At 35.9% G+C, this 21183-nt stretch overlaps 1 protein-coding gene across 1 annotated transcript in view; it reads left to right on the top strand.

Annotated features, from left to right (window-relative positions):
• LOC110105022 overlaps window positions 1-17791 on the top strand; it is a 35524-nt gene extending 17733 nt beyond the window's left edge. Inside the window, exons 2-3 of the mRNA XM_020834369.2 lie at window positions 12652-12772; window positions 14344-17791. Of these exons, the coding sequence (XP_020690028.2) occupies window positions 12652-12772; window positions 14344-14597 (375 nt within the window). The 3' untranslated portion in view covers window positions 14598-17791. The remainder of the gene's footprint in view (window positions 1-12651; window positions 12773-14343) is intronic.
• Window positions 17792-21183: the final 3392 nt, after the last annotated feature.

The following is a 21183-nucleotide window of genomic DNA, read 5'->3' as shown; positions in this document are numbered from 1 at the left end:
AGATTTTTATTTCATTAATCAAATATTGTTAACTCCGTTTGATTGCAAATAGAAGATTAGATTAAACTCTAGGGTTATAATAGATATATTAGAACTGAGAGTATATTTTACTATATGAATTTTCTTTATAAAAGACTTTTTTTTTTTAGAATAATTCTATTGCATTAAAATCTAAGAGAAAGCAAAGTACAACCAACTCAAAAAGAATCTAAAGCATCACATTCCTCCTTCAAGCAATACAAGAATGAAGGAGGAATCTTAACATCAAAAAGATCAAACCAAATATTTATAAAAGACTTTGAAGGCCTAATATAAACGTATAAAATTAAATAAGTTGGTTAATTCCACGGGTGTTGGTTCTGAGAGTGTCTTTTGGTGATGAGTTTTCCTTGTATGAGGCTTTGAAGGTTTAATATGAACGTATAAAACCAAATATCCCGGTCGGCATTATGACTGTGTATTTTTTCGTTGGTTCAAGTCATGAAAACTCCGGTCCATTCAATGAGGTGGATCGGACTTGAACTTAAATTCACCTTTGACCCACGTATTATTCTCAAACGTCACATGTGTATTTGCATTATGCTCGTCAGGGTTCATGCGGTAGCATGCTTTTCAGTGCATTTTGCATAATGCATTATATGTTCGTGTAACATGCGCGACATGTTTACATGATGATGGTGCATTTGCGTATTGCATTGTTGGACAATACTATGTCCGTTGCCTTTCTATGGCAACTTAATGCATTTGCGATACGTACAATACATTTTGTATATTATATGGTGTGCATGCATGCAATATAACTGGCGTGTATGATGGGTATACATGTACATACACATTAGCATGCGTGTTTTTACATTTGCATGTTTAGATATACATTTGTATGTTTGTATGCATATTTGTGTATTTGCATATTATTTGCGCACTACTTTACATGTTTACATGACATTTTTTGTATGTTGCTCGGCGCATGCATGTTATTTTTGGTACATAAATGACACATTTGTATGTTATTTGGTTATGCATGATGTATTTGTGTATAGTTGACATGGCTCAACCTCCAGCCCGCTCCCTTTCGCCGCAGCCATCACCATCATAGTCGTAGTCGGGGATCATTTGAAAGCCAAACACAACCACCTTCTCCTCTAAATTTTTTGGAATATTAATCTCATCTTTATGCAAATGAAAAATATTTATGAAAGAGAATGATTGAAATAAATGAAGAAGTAGATTTGGAGGCATTGGACTTTACAGGATGAGGCAGGGGAGAGGCCAATTTGTTATGATGATGACTCAAATAAAACCCCCTTAGTGATGATAGTGTAGATGATTATGAGCTCTTGCCAACTATTTCAACTTTCTTTAGGAATTAAATGTGGATGAGTAGGAAAGCTTAGAAAGAAGGAATTTGGTCTTGATATTATATGATACTTTCATGTAATTTCTAAATTTAACATTGTTTTGCTCTTGTAATATTTAGATTTCAATTTAATTTCACATTATTTATCACTTGCCACGTTACGTCTTATGCAATTTATTTGTTTCATATGTATACTAATTTGTTACTTTATAGTTCAATAGAAAGTTAATATGTCATTTTTTAATTTATTATTTAGGTAATATGTAAAAAATTACTTTTAACCTTTTTTTTTTCACTTTATGTAATTTTTTATTTTGAGGCTTACATCTCGCCTCACTAACAAAAAAGGCCCTAGTACTTAATTGCACAATTTTAAATCTTGTATGCAAGGTTTTATCAAGTTTATTCTCTCAAAAAGGTCAACAACAATACCTTCTTGTTGATGGTTGTCATTTTACTTATCATTGAGATACTTCTTTAAATGACATTTTTTGATAAGCTTTTCGAGCAAGCCCTACAATGCTTTGCAGTCTTTTGCATGCTAAAGATGGTTGTTTTTGCATAAATGGATTTTTGGCTTATCCAGACTTTCTAACGGGCCCTTCATGGGAGCAATTAACGGGAAATACTTTTTTTTTGTATTGATACCATGATATATGTGAGTGGTTGGTTAAATGGAGGCAAGTGGACGTCATAGTAGTTGGTGTGCGATAGGAGTTGATGTCTTTTAGGCAACCTCTTGAATTGACCATCGCAATTTCTTATTTCTCTTCTCGGGCCAAGAAGAAATGCAATCATTATTGTTGTTCTTCTTCCAGTTTCTCTTATTGGGCCAAGAAGAAAATGTAATCACTATCATTTTTGTTGTGGTTGTTTTTCTTCTCAACAGAGAAGGAAAGGATGTAGGTGCTTCAAACCATTTGGATTCCTGAATAACCTCTTTCGCATAGATATACTTCGAGGCCTTCCTAAGAAAGCCCTCTATGATGTCCGAAGGACTCTTTGTAATAGGGGCCCTTGTAATAGAGGATTTAAAACCTTCAAGTCACAATCCCAGAATGAAAGCTGCCGTTGCCATAGACTTATTGCTATCAGTTAATTTAGAGGTCTTGTTGAATCTTAAAACATATTCTCTTAAGCTCTTTCATTCATTTTTATGCAAACGTAAGAGTGACAGTCGTTGTTCTCTTGTAGGAAATTGTGCTGTGAACAAGTACACAAACTATTCAAATGAAGAAATGCTCAAAGGAGGTGGATGATTAAATCATATTCTTGCATATTTCTTGAATATGGTTGCATAGAGATGATATCAACAACATTGTTGTTGACCTATTTACTAACAAACATAAAAAAAAAGCTAAAATCAATGAAGTGAACGGTGGTCGACTGGTCTGACGTGTCACTCAAATGCTAAAACGACCTCCAATCGTCAAACGGACTATGCCGTTGTGATCGAAACATCAAAATTACTTAGGAGGGATCCCCTCACAGTCAAATCGAGCGGAGATGATCAAAATCGACAATCTATGCCCATAAATATTGCACGATGCTGCTAAACGATGTTCGATCGCAACACGAGTTTCATCGTTGGGTTCAGAACATTCAAATTATGCAAAAATGACAGCAATATTGCCTAAGGGACTTTGCACGGGGAAAACGATGCGAATTTCGAGTGATGCACACAAATTGAGATGCACAATTTTTATTTTATTTTACTCTCACTTCAATAATAATAATAATAATAATAATAATAATAATAATAATAATAGAATAAAAAGGGTGTATCCTATACCTGCTATTTGGCGTCGGCGCCAAAATTGTTTTTTTTTTTTGGGAAAAATGCCGAAATTGTTTCGCTATTCACTCATCGATTGCACTCACATTCTTGTTGTTAAAGTGAGACGACAGAGCCTTCATTTTTTTCTTTCTTCCCCGCACGAACCTCCCGCAACTCCCTTCGATCACGATCCTTCTCGATCACAGACAAGCCGCAAGCCAATCCTGATCAAACCGAACCCCTCTCAACCTCACACAAGCCTCCAGCCGCAAGACCCAAAGCCTCTGATCCCATTCCCGTTCGAAACCTCCACCTCTAAGCCTGCCGCACGAGCTCCAGTCACCTTCCGCTCCCATCTCCAGCACTAGATCCGTGCCTGATTCCCTGTTTGAACACCTCACGCCGACCTAGCTCGTCACCCGACTCGACGATTGAACCCCCTCGATTGTCCGATATTCCTTGCCTCACGAAGTCCCAATCGAGCCACCACACTCGGTCGATTTCTCTTAGTCTCAGTACCTAATCGGATCTCGCTCCGACCCAGCTACCCGATCCCGTTCACAGACTCCAATCCTAACGCCTAACCTTTCAACTTTGACTCAATCTGCTCTCTCCGTCCCTATGTACACTAGAGCCCCTGCCCCTTAGCCCCGGTTGAACTCTCTCTGTCCGTCAAACCCAACTGAGTTCAAGCCTCTCGTAGATGGCTCGATCCCACGCATATAACCCCACATCCACCTCTTCCTACCCGTCAACTCAATTGAACCCAGGCTGATCCCAATCTTCCTCACACATGCCCAATTCGTCACTTATCTTGCCAATCCCCTCTTCCCTAATGTGTCAACCACCTCACAACTATTACATTTTCTCACCTGACTCCGACTCTGACCAGACCCAACCTCCCACCTTCCCACTATCTTTTCTCCTGTCCAGCAAATCCATTCACTCCAAACCGTTTCCTCCTCCAACCATGGTTTAAAATTAAGCAATATGAGGCTCGCCTTGAGGCCCGCCTTTGCGCAATTCCAGTAAAAAACGCCTCGATGCTTACGCCTTATGTTTTTTTTATGAGGCTTGCGCCTCAACTTGGTTGAGGCCGGCCTTGAGGCCCGCTTCGCCTCACTGGCATGAGGCTTACGCCTCACACTATATATATTAAAACTTACATAAATCTTGAAGTAAATGCCCAACATTGGACTCTATAGGAGAGGAGGAAGGGGAGAGAGCAGTTCACCATAATGATGATTCAAATGAAGAACCCCTTAGTGATGACAGTGCTGATGAATTATGAGTTATTATGTGATATGTCATCGCTATTTATTTTTGGAAATTGGAATTATATGTTAATGAAAAGAATACTGAGATTTGAGAAAGATAGAATTTTGAGTTGAACTATATTTCATGTTGTCTTATTATTGAGATATTTTGATTTCACTTCATATCTTATGCTTTTTTATGTTTTATATTATTCACTCATTAGCATATAAAAAATTTATCATTTTATGTTTACGCAATCTTTTGATTTTGAGGCTTACGCCTCAAAACTCCTCGAGGCTTACGCCTTGCCTCACGAATGAAAAACGCTTCAATACCCAAATACGCAATTTTAAACATTGCCTCCAACCAACAATTAAAACTCCACTCACAAAAGCTAATAGCCCAACCCACTACTTCAGCCCGCTATCCTCACACTCTCCAAATCAGCCCATATTCCCTCTTTCACAGCAAACACCTATTCTCCACTTACTCTCTAACTCTCTCTCTCTCTCTGACATTCTCTATCTATTATTTTTATTATAAAAAAAAAAGAAGAAAAGAACAAACAAAAAGAAAATTTTTGCACACTAATCGACTCATCGCCTCATCACCTCATCACCATTGTCGTCGCCTCTTTTGCGCAAGGCATAAAATCCCTAAACTCAAAAAGCTCCAAAATCTTGTTTTCGACGCTTGCAGTGCAACGAGCGGACCACCTTTACATGTTTTTCTTAGCATGGTGGGAGGGAGCTCTGTGCGATGCTTGCGGAGAGACTAGTGAGCCTTGTGCGTGCTTTTCTAAGCGTGGTGAAGTAAAACTTAACCACCCGTATGCTCCTTCAGTCCGGTGGGGAAATTTGCATGTTTTTACTCGCAGGTACCCTTGCAACCCATGCATGCCTTTCTTGGCGTGGTGGGGTAGATGACTACGGTCACATTGTCGCTCGACATTGACCATGCACGCCTTTCTTGGCATGGTGGGCATGCTTGAACTCCAAAAATTCTCATAAACGAGCGAGACTGATGGGGACATCAGATCATGGAAATTATATCAGGGATGTGACCGACGATCTACGGCCAAGATCGCGCCGATCTATTTTTGATTCATCATATGTATTTATTTTATTTGTTTGCATTATGTGTTTGTTTTATTTGCATTTTGTATTTGTTTTATTTGCATTTTTCATTTTACCCTTAAGTGTATGGTCATATATAAGCCCTAGGGGCAATGTTGTCTTTTAGTTCCCTTTCATTGTATGAGGTTATTTATAAGCCCCTTATGTTTCTTTTCAAGTTAATAAAGAATTATAATGAAAATTTCTGCAACTTTGTGTTTTTGTGAGAACTTGAGAGCTTTGGAGACAAATCCCTAGGAGAGGGAAACAGATCACCCACCAACCTTGGAAGCGTTCGGGTTTCTGGCTATTTTCTTCCCCATCTTTTCTTCTTCTCCCTTTCCCCTCCCTTCCATCGTACGGCCAAGGTTTTCTCCCAAAACTGTCTGCCACTTTCAATCATCCTCATCGCCAGCCAACCTTAAGCCCACATCCCACCTCTCGGTCAAACTCCACACCACACTCCCCCTTCCTATTCGGCTAACACCCTATCCTCCCCTTCTCCAAGCCACCCAAATTCCCACCCCAACTCTAGCCTAGCCGCCTGCCTACCCCCTCCCCCTTTGCCTCCAAAAATTCAAAACCCCTCATCATTACTTTCCTTTTCTACATAATCTTTTTTGGGAAAGTATTGATTTCAATTATTCAATCAATTTTGAATTTTGAAATATTTCCTAAAATAGAATTATATTTTAGGAAAATTCTTCAAATCAAATCTAAATCAATTTTGAATTGGATTGGAATTAAATCCTCCTCCCTAATTTGGGATTCCCAATTAAGAAAGTAGTAAATCCCCTTCCATAAACCCCCACCCCCATCACCATTCTGTCGGCCCTCCCTCCTTGTCCCCACTATTTAATTGCTTTCCAAAATAAAGCCTCTCCCATTGGAAGGAATTCAAACCCTTTCCTCTCTCTTACCTGTCCCCTCCTTCTCTAATCCTCCATTAAATCTTTCCAAATTTAGAGGATTAATTAGGGAAACGATTACCTAATTTCCCTCCATTCTCTATCTTTAAAATCTGAACCATATTTCCCTACCTCCCTCTCTAACCTAGGTCCCCCCCCCCACCCCCAACCTTAACTCCACCAAAATTTGAACATAAACTCTCCCAAGCCTCCTACTTTGGCCGACCACCATCCCATCCCTTCTTCCACTTGGATTCCTTGGAGAAACTTCTTTCTCTCAAGGAGAATCCTCAAGGACAGCAAAGGGCATCTTCCACAATATTTCAACGCCACGTATCTTATGCATGGTCGATCCTGTGCTCGACTCCGGTTTCGTCTACAACAAACAAGGTTTCGTCGACATCCTCCGATCACCTTTCTTCGACGTCAATCAGGAGGTAGATAATTTCGTCCATGAATACTTGGAGCGTATCATATTCACTCTTTTGGAAGCCATCAAAGAACAGCTTTCCACCATTCAGTGGCAAATTACCAGCACGCCAAGACAAGGGTGAACCCTTTCCCCCTCCTCAATTTCCTTCTTAATCTCCTTTGACTGTGGTTGTATATCACACATAAAGAATCTTACAAAGCTCTCCACCAAAGCTTAGTAAACGTAGGGAATGAGTGATGGACTTTTTTGTTTCTAATCTTGTTGTTAATCTAGGGATGTTATTCTAAATCATCTATATTTGTTTATGTTGAATTTCTAATTGTTTTGTGATCCTAACTATTATTGTCTGACTTGGCCTAAACTAAGGCACCCCTTTCTTGTTTTCCATTTTCGTTAAGTAGCTAACGTTTTAATTCTTATTGCTCTTACTTGAAATTGTACAAATTCTTATATCGATCATTTAAAGCACTAATACTTCTACATCAAAGACACTGGGTGGTTGCCAAAATTCAGGCCGACAGGGAACTAAACTTAAACTAAATCATAGTGAACCAGACCTAATGCTTTTAATGAAATTATAATTTGCAAAATAACAAAAAAAATTAAATAGATACAAATGAACAAATAAAGAACTTATGGTGGACAAAACTTCAAATACAACTTGTTGGCAAGAACTGTGAAAGAATATGGCAGTATGCTTACAATCTATAAAACAAAATTATCAATGAATGTTGAAAGCTACTATGCTGATGGGGATGCAAACACTAACAAGCAATAATAATGGGTTTATTATGCATTCTACAGATTGCCTTTGAGGACAACAAAAGACTTATAATATGCACAACGCCGCCTTTGGGTGACAATAAGGAATATGCAATGAATGTGACAACTTGTCAATGAGCATGCATAAGGAAGTTGTAATGAATAGAAACCGCTTGCACCTAAAATTAATCAACCTGCAAATGAATGCACTAGTCCACTAAGCAACGACAGTGGATAGGTTGTGAGTGTGATGTGTTCTCTACAAACGCAGATAGGAGAATTGAAATGCATAGAACACACTGTCTGAAGGTAAAGGCAATGAATTTGTAATGAATATGAGCACCTACATGCAATTGTAGGAAGATCGTTATGTGCCTAGTAGTTTGCCTATGAGCTGGTAGGCTTGTGATAGAGAACCTTAGTTTGAAATTCTCATATTAGCCTCCTCCACAAGCAATGCTAGAGGATTTTACATTGAGCGCAGTTCACCTACATACAGCAGCCAGTGGCTTTTGAATATTTACTGCTTGTCTACTAGCAATGTTAACAAAGCTTGTATTGTATGATGCTCCATCTACATAAGGCAACAAGTGGCCCGTAGTACAGCGCTATAATTCACCTGCAAGCAAAAATAGAGAATTTGCAGTGAAAACTACGGATCACTGGTAAATAGAAGCAGAAAATTCATAGTGCCAGGTTATCACGTTGAATGGATTAGCTTGCTTATAAATGAAATGTGAAGGACTCATAATGCATCGTACAGCTCACTTGCAGGTAGAAGTATGCTCCTACAAGTTAGGCTGAAGAAAATGGTAACTTGCTGAAGATGAAATGAATTAAATCACGTCACGAGATCCGCAATACTCATACAAGTGGAAAGAAGATGTTTGCAAATTCTCAAATGGAATCTTGTGCACACTCAAATGACAATCACTTGCACAATTGATTAATTTTAAAATTTTCAAAATGTCCTTCCTCATGCATCATAATACAATTTAATAAATTTAAATGCATTGTCTCAAGAAACTTGCCATTGCTTTGAGAAGAATGCAACAGTCTTGACTCTCGAGCGTATGACAACTTTGAGAGATGTGTTGTCATCTCAAGAAGTGCATCATTATCTTGGAAAATGCATAATATTTTGACAATGTGCATTGAAGTACATATAAATCATTCATACATGCATATGCTTCATGTAAATGCTTTAGAAAGCTTACAAGTGTACATCAGAAATGCATCATGGGGGCATGTTATCCAAAAATGCATCATGCATTAAGTTACATATAGGTATATTATACATATATCTAACATTCAAACACACTTTGAATATATGCTCTGCAACATGTAAAATGCATTATGTAAACGCACCATCCAACATGCAAAAATGCACAGTGTCATGGTAGTACATTTTGCCGACATCCAAATACATTATACGACATGTTAATGCATTAAGCCACTACGCAACATACGAAAATGTCATGCACTTATGTTAAATAGTACGCAAATGCATATGTTAATACACACGTATATGTGCAAACATACAAATACATATGCAGGTATGTCAACATGCAAATGAATACGTGAGTGCATGACATTTTGAATGTTGACATACACATCCATTGCATGTTGAAATATATACAAACATATAAATGCATACAACCGCCGTATAAATACATTCTGCAAAACGCACTTAAAGTACTTACCCACACGGGCCCGAATGAGTATAATGTATGTATATACGTGGCATCTGAGGTATGCACGGGTCAAAAAATTAACTTAAGTTCTAGTCCGATCATTCTCTTTGAATGAACGGAAGTTTACACGGCTTAAACCACTGAACAAATATATGGTCGTTGTGCCAACAAGAGTATTTGATTTTATACATTCATATTAGGCCTTCAAGGTCTTTTTCAAAGAAAATTCACATATTAAAATGAACATCCCATGTTTTAATATCTACACATCAACTCCATAAAATAGAAGATCGACTCGATCTTCTGTTTTCAAGCAAACAGAGTTATCAAGGTTGTATTGATGAAATGATCATACCCATAAATCCCTGATGATGGCCATGCTGAATGCAAATCTGACCCTGATGGGTTTACATAAATTTCAAAGAAATGCTCCCAAATCTCAAAGTTAATTGTCTAGGGGTCAAGTATAAATAAAAATTTTAAAATCTATTACTTTTCAAATATCCAAAAATGCTTAATTGAAATAAAACACCTAAATACTTATAGCAAAAATTAATCTACCATCTGCAATAGTTTGTCGAGGTGGATAAATTTGAAAATATCACTTCAGCTTACAAAGAGCGAATGTCTAATAAAAAATATCACTATGATTCATTCTCAAACTATCTCCTATTAGTAAGGACATGACAGGTGTCCTTTAATCGGTGGGCTGCCAAATGACACCACATGTAAATGGTTATGATCGGGGCTCTTTGACCATGCCACTAAATGGTACCATTGAATTATAGTCATGGCGAGGGCTCATATGTTTCTCAATAGCTCTAAATTCTTGAGTGATGAATCGATAGTGTTTTTTTGTCATCCCCCCATCCACTTTAAGTGTGCGGTGATAAATTTCAATTTTAAATATCTAAGTCCGTTGCTACTATATGCTGGATATTACGTAATTGTTGAACGACTAGCCTTAATTGAAAGTTCTCTCTCATCATTGGAAAAGGTAATTAACTATAGGGGCTTTGGCCTACATGAAACTTGAACTCAGATCATAAAATCCTTGCAAAAGGAGAGCAAAATCTCTGGGAGTGTCTTATCTAAAACCTAATATTTCTTTTGAAAATTAACCTAGTACCTAAACTCATTAAAACTCTCACCGACAAACAAAAAGAAAGGGATTGTGGAGAGGCCAGGGCATAAATTTTCGGAACCCACAATTGTAGACATGATACCAGGATAAGAGATTTTGAATGTGAGTGAATGGTCGCAAATTATTGCTTCCTTTGAATATCAACACTTGAGGAGATTTGACCTTTAGAGGAACTTCATGTGGAAACATCCCTTACATGTGGGGAAGGAATTGGATTTTATGGAGTGTAATGCCCTTTCCCCAATCGAGAGAGAGATAGAGAGAAGGTTGAACAAAAACTGAATCAGATCATATTGGAAATTGAAAGTCAATTTGACTACATTAATCAATATAGTTAATTGGTGATGAATGTCCTTTAATTGTGTATAAAATTTATCTTGGGTAAAAAACGTTCAGCCATTGAAGTGCACCCTAAAATGTTGCCTAAACCATTATGTTCCTTCTTGAGTTGGTGTTTCATAAGAGAACCAATATTATGATGGATTTTGTATGTTATGACTTCGAAAGGATTAGGTGATGAGTTCTCACTGATGGCACCAAAGGATGTGAATTTTGAAATCTCATCTACCCTTTGTCGAGAGGAGAGACAAGTCCTCTGAAAAATGAAGAGATAGATAGATTGAAATCCAACTAAGCTTGGGTTACTTTAACCGTAGGTGGGAGCGAGGTAGTCACAAGTATGATGAACATAAGAGACTTATAGTAGTTTGGTCATATGACCTATGTCCACTATAGCAAGAGTTGAGAGCAACTTTCATTATAGTAGAGAAATTGAGTACATGACATGATCACAATTTAATATGATTATTATGGAGAGACAAGTAAAGGAATTAGGATTTAGCCATACCCCTAAGAGGTACGTGAGGTACAATGAGTGATTCTGAAGAGAAATATTGTAAGGAAATATGAGGATGAGCTGGTGCCCTGGGAGAGATGAATCTCACAGAGAAGTGCCTAGAAGATCCTTAGGACAAACTTGTATTTTTAGGTATGGTGAAGTGATGCTTTACCTCTTAATGCAAGCCATGTCACTATGGTTGTTTGGGTGAATCAATGTGAGGAATATGTTGGAGACCAACATTTCTTGTGATGATTAAATGAGTGAATTGATCTAAAAATTATGGAGCATTGAAAAGTAACTCAAATATTGGATGGAGTTAGACTAATATTTTCATAACTCACAAGAAAAAGTAAGAAGGATAGGTTCAGAAAGATTAGATTAGACGTAGGGTAGGTGTGTGATGGATCGGTGACTGAGCCGGTGGGCCCGACTAGGGTGGGTGGCGGCCAAGAAGGTAGAAGGGCTCAAAGGGGATTAATTACTTACCATAGAAGACCAAAATTGGGAGGGAATTAGGGAGGTTTATTTAGGAAAAGTGGGCTGATTTGATTGGGAGGGAATTAGAAAGATTTTTATGTTGCTAATTAATTAGGAATGTTTTCTATATTATGTTTATGTTAATTAGGAAGTTCTTAATTATTTAGAAAGGTTTCATTAATTATGTTCATACTGAATAGGAATGTTCTATTTGTGTTATGGTATTCTAGTGCTATTTACAGGGAAGTTTGTTTAGGGTTTAGGGTATGCTATTGCATAGTTTATTTTTCTAGTATTTTTTGTCAGTTCCTAGCGGCGTCTAGGATTTTTGGGAGAGCTGATTTATCTCTTGATTAGTAGATCAATTATATCTTACTTTATTATTTAAAAAAAATAATCAGAAGATCATTCCTATATGTGTTCCTACATTTTTCTTCTCGTTTGCTGATTTTGCATGCACTTCTTATCAGAGTGATCTCCATTATTTGAAAATAAGATAGTTGAAAATATATTTGGGTGATTTGAACAGTTATGAAAAAGGAAGAAGCACAAATTAGATTGGTAGATAAAATTAGCTTCTGTGGATTGGGATGAAAATGGGGTAGATCTTAGGTAAGATGGATAAAAGTTGTTCAAAATGATTTGCAAGGAGTAGGTTTAACACCTAAAGTAACACTGAATTAGACTAATTGGAAAATGTGAATTTTGGGCTAAGAATAATGTTGATGATGAAGTACATCAGGTGCTTCAACCATTTTTTTCTTATTTTCTTTTTAATTTTTCTTCGGTGGTAATGAAAACCATGATCCATTAAAGAAGTTCAAATAATGGCATCTGGCAGGAGCCATTCCATTGTATGTAATTGTGAAGTTCTCTCATTTTGCAGAGAGATGAAACTGGAATTGGTGGCTCATGGAATGACTTTGTTCATTATCTTTTGGCTTCTTTGTCCACCGGTGATGTAAAGCTTATCCTTGATGGTCCAGAAAATTTTCGAACTGGCAGTAGTGAGTATATTCTTGGCATTTTCTATTTACCAATCTACTTTAGACATTCTAGTCATTTCTAGGGAATTATTATAATGAAGCTTAACATGTCAATAAAGCTAATGCATTGGGTTTAGGATGCATTGAAATAACTTTTCAAACAAGTATTTGTTTAATAAATTTAAGATTTTTTGAATTGCATCTCCCGAGAGTGATATATAAACTAATTACAACTAGTTGAGTTTTGATTTGCTGCAGCTGCCGTGTCAAAATACTTTACTAAAACAAATACATAAATATGGCTATTTACTGCCTTTTTCTGCAATTTTAACAAACACCTTTTCACGTGATCTTAACAAACAAATGTTATACCTCATTACATGTTGAACAAACATGCGGCTTATACTCCTTAGATAAACCATTTTTGTTGAAGATGAGTTTCAGTTGTTGAGTTTAATGTGGTCTGACTTAAAGCTTGATCTCCAACTTTGAATGGGTGTTATGGTTAACTTGGAACCAATATAACGTTGAAGCATGTTGACTCTGGGATTTTTTTTTGAGTTGGGAATAGTTATACATTTATTTCTGCAGTTTCTAAATCTTTGGTTATGAAGGCTTAGGATGGATGGTAATTTTAAGTTGGAAAATGTCTTTTGTTATGTGTTATTCATTAGGAAACCTCTCTATTATAGGAATAAGTGTAATATTCTAAGGAACATTTAAATATGCATACGTCACTCATCAAATATACAAAACTTTCTTGTTTTCTACGCTAGCACTGCTTCAAGTTGGATATATATATATATGTCAGCTAGCTCCAAACTGTTACATTTTCGGGAGAAAGATGTCTGCTCCAAAGCTTTTGTAAAAATACTAGTAAAAATGTTCGTCCCCTATGCACACGTAGTTAATGCTTAATATTGCAGGTTGTAGTTTTTAATTTGAATGTAATGTGATTATTCAGAATAATTTATCTTATTGATATATTTAGAAGGGAACTGTATCTTAAAATGTCCTTCTTGTAATGTGATTTTTCTATGATCATATATTAAAAATTAAATACTTACAGTATTTGTTTACTGATTATTAAATGTTCCCTTTAATGCTCTCAATATCAAAAATATGAATCAACAATGTTAAAAGTTAAAAAAAAAACTTATCCCTTAACAACTATTTTTCTACTTTCAATACACTGAAAGAGCCACTACAACTTTCAAATGTATTTTAACAAAATTTATTATAAATGTTTCAAACAATTAGCTCTCTCTTGAAGCGTTGCGCCTATAGTATATGTTATCTTTCACTCATTTAAATCAGTCATATGATATTTTTGTACGTTTATAATAATAGGGGTAAGTTATAACACAACTCAATGAGCACATCATGCTTTTAGATATAGAGGAGAAAGCAATGTCTTCTGTGGAAGACGATCCTCTTTTCTAGTTATACTCTGACCATAACATATTTTTGGCCTGGCCATTGGTCTTCTGCATGCAGATACAAGACCACGTTTTTGTTTATTTACCTTAATTTTCTTCAAAAGAAGTGCTTTTTTTTTTAAAGCTTTTTGTTATTTGTTTTCTCAATTTCAGGTGTTTCCCATGCGAAGTTAATAACTCACAAGTCAAAAGGACTACCTCGCATTTCTCTTCTTCTCAATGGACTAGTGAATTTACCAGCTAAGGATGCTACTGCGAATATCTCTTCGGCACTGTTCAACGCATACAAAAGCAAACATTTTGACGTCTTGAAAGGTTGCATTATCTTCAACAAAGGAGAAACCATAATATCATCTGCTTTACTTCTTTCTACGTGGCATGTGTATTTCTTGAGTTTACTAAACTAACAACTTACCTCCAATAATTAATTAGCTTTACATATTAGATTTTTTAGGGCTATGGAAACATTGTTTTTTTTCTCGGAAAATTCTAGGTTTTACTGATTATATGAACCACACTGCATTCTTTATTGATATTTCTAGGAATACATAGATTTTACTGAATCTATGGACAACACTGCATTCTTTTTCTTCTTTTGTTTTATTTTTATAGTTAAAGCTCTGTCTCAATGCTTCAACTTTTTATAGTTGGTAATCTACGCAGATCACATACTCCCTGTTTCTTTGTTACATAATGCTACTTTTGTAGTTACTCCTTGTTTTCATTGTATATTTTCATCAAAATTCAATTTTTACTATGATGAGGCATACATTGTTTTCTTTTCTTCTTTTTTCAAAACTAACTTATGGATCATATTGAATTGGTGTTTTCTTTTCTGATCACACAGTTTAATGCTCTATATTCAGTAAAAAGTTAGTACAATGTGCCTATATTAATCTTTTTGCCTGGAAATATTGTGCTAAGTGATGGAACCTAGTTGTTTATGGAACTTAGTGACATAATTGATTCTCATCATCTAGATGTTGGATTATATTAGGCTTATGAACATGGTGCTTCTGTCTTTGTACAAGATGCTGGTGATTGCATGCTTTATTGATCAAGCCAAAAGAATGAACCAATTTTTCCTAGAAAACCTTGACATCCATTGTTCCTGAAAATGTTTTTTCTAGAAGATTTCTGAGGCTCAGGAAAGTGCGGGATGATCCCTGGTTAATATTTTACCGAGAAGCTGACCTTTAATGTTCAGAACTTTGACAATGATTTTAGATCTATTTTATTTTGGTTTGTTCGGGTGTATGGTTACCACTTTTAAACTGTGGTTAATTTTCAATTAAGAGAATTTCTGCATAAACTCTAAGAGAACATACAAACTGGATGCTAGTGACAGACAATTGACAGTAGAATTCTTTCAACCACAATTTAAGATCGGTCAGCAATCTGCATCTTTTGATCAATACGACAGTTGATCACTGCAACAAATTGAGGGAGTCAAAATCTGTTGTATTCTTGCTATAGTGATAGCTAAAGCATTTTCTTAATAGGTGTTGTTGGATATTGAATTGAATCACTATTGGTAGATGTCTTTTTCTTCCATTCAGTGATTTTCAGGGTAGGAATCTTCAGCCCGTATGTGTTATCAAGGTATGTGGAACTTAACCATGGTTCATGAGTCACCTTAGAAGGTTTCAGGCTTCTGGGATGCTTGCCTTCATTTTTTTCAGTAGACCCTAGACTAGTGTTTTATTGGAAGGTGTATTTCTCAATTGGTAGGGTTCATTTTGGGCCTGTAAAATTCTTACCTATCTCTGCTAAATATGTTGTTATTTTGGATTTATTTTTTAGAAGGCATATTAGGTATTCAGATGAGATATTACCCATAGATTTTACCCTCATAAAAGGACTTTATGATATAATTGAAATTGTTCCATAGGCGCAAGCTCCTGTCTCTCTTGATATTGAGAGAAAATTTTGACTAAGGCTACTTAGTAGGCTCTACAATGTTTTCTTTAGCAGTAATAATTTGGATTGAGGAAAAAAAATATCGCTATTGGCCACAGTGGTTGATGGGTTTAATCCTTCAAATTCATGTTTTTCATTAAGATCATCTCATCCTTTCATGGGAACCTGTCACATGACAAAGCTATTCATCCAAAGCACCTAACTATCTTAACTCTTTGAAATTTCCTTAGGTTAATCATCTCGGGAAGTCTTTCGTGGTTAGTCCAGGTATTTCTCTTGAGTACCTTCTCTTGAACTCCCCTTGGAAACTCTTACTCATGCTCAAGCTTGCCCCAAGTGTTCATTCCCGACACATTAATTTTCATCCCAATCAATCTCAAAGCACTTAGCAACTAGAGTTGGGGATTCGACACCTATCCATGTGCATCCCATTTATGACACATGGCAAGGATTTGTTGCTTCCTAATGTTCTGTTGCACCACATTCAACTCTATCATTTAATCACCGTAAAAAAATATTGGCCTAAAACACATTTTTCATAGCACTCAACCAATCGTAGTAATGTGACTCATATTAATAGGCAAATTGCTACATTATCATGCGCAACTCCAATTTACCATGCATTTCAAGTAGTATTTATCCATCTCCTCTTTGCCTCGGCCTCATTCTCTTGCTTTGTTTACATCCAGTAATTAGTCTCCTCTCAACATATGACCCCTAGGCTTCCTCTCAAAGGCATGGAAAATTTTTTTTTCCCTAAGCACTTAAGACATTGTACTTATGTCATTTTACACAAAGGTGAGTGCACACAGATACAAGAGCCAAGAGCTTTTCCACTATAAACCTCATCATACTTTACGAAGCTTGATGCTACCATAGTGTTGTTCATGCTCTACGATGGCTTATGATAGTTACTAATCTTCACCACCTTCGTATTGCCACTTGTCATCCCCCCACTACAACAACCAACATAATTTACAAAACATTCATTCCTTATCACTTTGTCTCTGAGCAGCAACAACTATAAATATCCCAATTTCACATCTTTTGAAAGACGTTGCTTTGAAATTTAAAGGATTTTCTATGATTTTAGTTATTTGGACTCCTATCAAAATTCTCTTCTTTCTAGTATCATTGCACACTCAAGCTAGAATGAATTTAGATAGGCTCCTATTTTTGAACTATGATAACTAAGGTTTTAAAATCCAGACTGGACCGACAGGTTCAACCATGAACCAGCCAGTTGTCCGATCCGGTCCAGTTTAAAAACCGGCTTTGCAGAGAACCGACCTGAACCAACGGTTCAACCGGTAAACCGGCGAACCGGTCTAGGTTCGAAAGAACCGGCCGGTTTAAAATTATTTTTTAATTTTAAATAAAATATAAACAATATATTTTAATTTATAACATTTTTTTAAAATAAATTTTTTAATTAAATAATGAGATTTTTAATACCATAATATATGAATGTCATAAAATAAGTTTTGTTAGAAAAGAGGGAACTATATAAAGAGCTAAAAGGCAACCATCTCATACTCCTTCATGATGTGTGACTAAAAAAGTTACATTAATATTATATGAGCTTGAATGTGAGTTTGAGCTTTATTGGACCATTAATTTTGGTTAGTTGGACCATAATTTTGGCTGGTTGGGTGCAAAGTTTTTTAATTTGTATTATAAATTAATATATTATAAATTTGTTATAATGTATAGTATATAAATTAATAATATAAATTTATATATTATGTTAAATATTATTTTTATTACGCATTTAACGGTCATCCAAGGATGACCGGAACACCAAAAATTTGCTATCTACCGCGAGTCCAATCATGTTGGATTCAAAAGGTAGACTCTCATTCAAACAAATTTCTTCTTTTCGGATTTTGGAATCTCCTCTAATCATAAAAGAGGGAGGCTTAAATGCTGTGGAAAAACCTTTGCTGATTTCAGGCAAAGGGAAGGGAATAATTTTGGTTTTGAATGATAAGCCAAAACCTTTGTCGACTATCATTGCTGGAGCAAATGATAAGGAAGCATCTTCACCCGTAGGAAGTTTTGCTGAAATTTTGAAGAAGGACATGGTTAATTCAATTACTTCTTCAAAATTGGATATCCCTAATGTGTGGACTAAAAAACCTCACATAAAAATTAATTTCAGTGGAATACAAGATGATATTGGAGATGAAAATGTTGTCATTCTTGACAAGGAAAATGAAATCTCTAATGTTCAAACTTTGAACAATTCCTTGGTTGTTAAAATTCTTAGAAAAAATTATCCTTTTTCTAAGAGTTCTTTTGAATTAAGAAAGCAATGGTCGAAATTTGGCGGATTTCATATTACTTTGCTTGGTCTAGATTGGCTCCTTTGTTCATTTCAATCTCATGAAGCCATGGAGGAAGTTCTTAACGGAGGACCTTGGCTTGCAGGGGGTTTTGTGGTAGGCTTAGACAATTAGTCTCCTACCTTCTCTCCTTATTCTTTGAAAGGAATTTCTTCTCTAATTTGGGTTCGTCTTCCTCATTTGCCACTACACTGTTGGGATGAATTCAATATCTCTAGAATTGTTTCTAGAATTGGAACTCCTATTTTATTGGATGGTAACATGTTTAGATGGGGCAGAAGGGAATTTGCTAGAGCTTGCATTCGAGTAAAATTGGATTCTAAACTCCCATCTGGAATTTGGGTGGAAGGGATTCATGGTAGATTTTTTCAAAAGTTTGAGTATGAAAATCTATCTTCTTTCTGCTTCAATTGTGGAAAAATCAGTAATATTGATTCTGTGTGTCCTAATTCAACACATAATCAAAATCTTATTGTTAAAAAGGTCCCTTTCTATTCCCAATCTGAAATTGATAAGTTTGGGCCTTGGATGCATGTGAAGTTTAATAGCAAAAGAAGATTTATTCATGAGAAAAGGCTTCCCAAAGATGTCACAACCATGGATAAAACAAATGATGTTTTTGTTAACATCAATAATGCTGCCTTGAGTAATGTTGAAGGAGACGTGATTATTGATGCAGATTTTTCAGATGTTCAATTGACAGCTAAGGAAGTTGCTGAAAAGAAGGAAGAAGAAGAAAGGGCGGTTAGGCAAGGAGCTGATTCTACTTCTGTTCTTCCTATAATTGCTGAATTAATTCAAATTCAAACCCCTCAAATGGAGGAGAATATTCTAGGAGAACAAATTCAGGATTCTCAGATTTTGAATTATGAAGTTTGTTTGGCTGAACCCGTGGAAATGGAAGGCAATAATTTGAATTGCAACTGCAATTTGAATTCCAATTCTGAATTCAAAAGTCCTGGAATCGTGGAAGCAATTAAGGAAGGAGTTGATGATTCCGTTTCAACTCAAGTGGCTGATATCCAGGGAGCTAACGAACCTATTTTGGAATTCAAAAAGCAGCTTTTCAGGAGGTAAGTGCAACTACTACAACAAAGTTGGCGGCTGTGAATGCTGATCCAGTAATTAATTCAGATTTTGATCCTGAATTAAAAAAATTGTTTTAGCGAATTAAGAGATATCTCCCCACTATCGAATCTCTTTAAATTTAAAAAAAACTGCTCTTAAAAAAGATAATAGTCTTTTTAAGTAGAGCAAGTCTCCCGGTTCCAAGCATTCATTATTCAAAGAACTTCAAGCATTAGGATCGGTGAAAGCTATGTTGCACCGATACGGATACGGCGACACGGATACGACACGATACGAATACGAGACACGTCAATTCTTAAAAATACAGGATACCGGTACGGCGCAGACACGGCATCATAATTTATAAATCATACATAAAAATTAAGAAAGCAATCAAAGCATAATATTTGAAATTACAAAAAAAAAATGACAACAACATCATTTGTAGCATTGTAACTTGTAATATCAAAATATAAGTAAGCATTAAATGTCTAGTACAACAACAAAAGCATAAACATAAATTGTCTAGCACATAAAGTTTCAACTATTCAATAGAATGAATGATATGATTAGCTTCTTCCGTGGTTTGTCTTTGAACTTCTATATCATCTTCAATAAATATCATAGCTTTTAATTCAGGCTCATTAAGGAAAGATTAGTAATTTTTAATATTCTCATATCATTAAGAGACTCAAATCCATCTCGGAAATGAGAGAGCTTTGCTCACAGCCGCAGAAGTAAATACGACGTTTGTTTTTCAACGGACACGTGTATCGGATACGCGTGTCCTTTTGAAATTAAATAGTATTTTAATTGGATACGTCTTTGGCGTATCCGACACGTATCGGTGGAGTATCGGAGGCGTATCCGTGTATCGGTGTATTGGATACAACACGCTTTCATAAATAGGTGCATCGGTGCAACATAGGGTGAAAGATATTCCTAGAAGGAAGATGGCTGAAATCAAAATGAAGAACGGCATGAGTGGTTCTTCTTCTCTTTTATCTCATTAAAATGAAAGATGGTATTTCGGTTGTCATCAACATAGTGGAAGGAGACTTGAAGATGGAGCATATTAACAAAAAGTTTGGATTAATGATATCATTGAATGCCAACTTGGGAGATTGGAAAAAGCTTATGAAATATCTTTCAAAGATATTCTTAAGTGATTTTTTGAATTTTTTGTTTAAATGTACTTTCATTTTTAGCTTTTATTGCTTAGTTTTTTTTTTTCGAGTTTGTTGTTTTAAACTTTTTTTAAATGTTTATGGAATCATTACTAAGTCTTATTCTCTAACTGGATGGGAACTCTGGGATACTAATCAACTTTCGGGTTGTTTAATACTTTGGTATCTCCTGCATCTCAACAGTTTCAAAATAGGAAATAGTAGGTTTCATAACATTTATAATAAGTTTAAAGAAACAAATTTATGTCCAATAAGGTCCCTTTTTCTTGTTACAAAAGGAACCATTAGCTTCCTTTTCCTAGTTTGTATTAGGTTATTTTTTCTTTTATAATTAATGCAATCTGCATTTTCTCAACCGGTTCGACCCCGGTTTGACCGGTCAAACCGGTCGAACCTTGAACCTCTTCTTCTTACGGTTAGTTGTCCGGTCCGGTTTTCACAACTTTGATGATAATTATAAATACCTTAGTTCC

Source organism: Dendrobium catenatum, unplaced genomic scaffold (genome assembly GCF_001605985.2).
Source record: "Dendrobium catenatum unplaced genomic scaffold, ASM160598v2 fragScaff_scaffold_128, whole genome shotgun sequence".
NCBI classification, from domain to species: domain Eukaryota; kingdom Viridiplantae; phylum Streptophyta; class Magnoliopsida; order Asparagales; family Orchidaceae; genus Dendrobium; species Dendrobium catenatum.
Note: the sequence above shows the minus strand (reverse complement) of the source record. Positions and strands in the feature narration are given on the sequence as shown.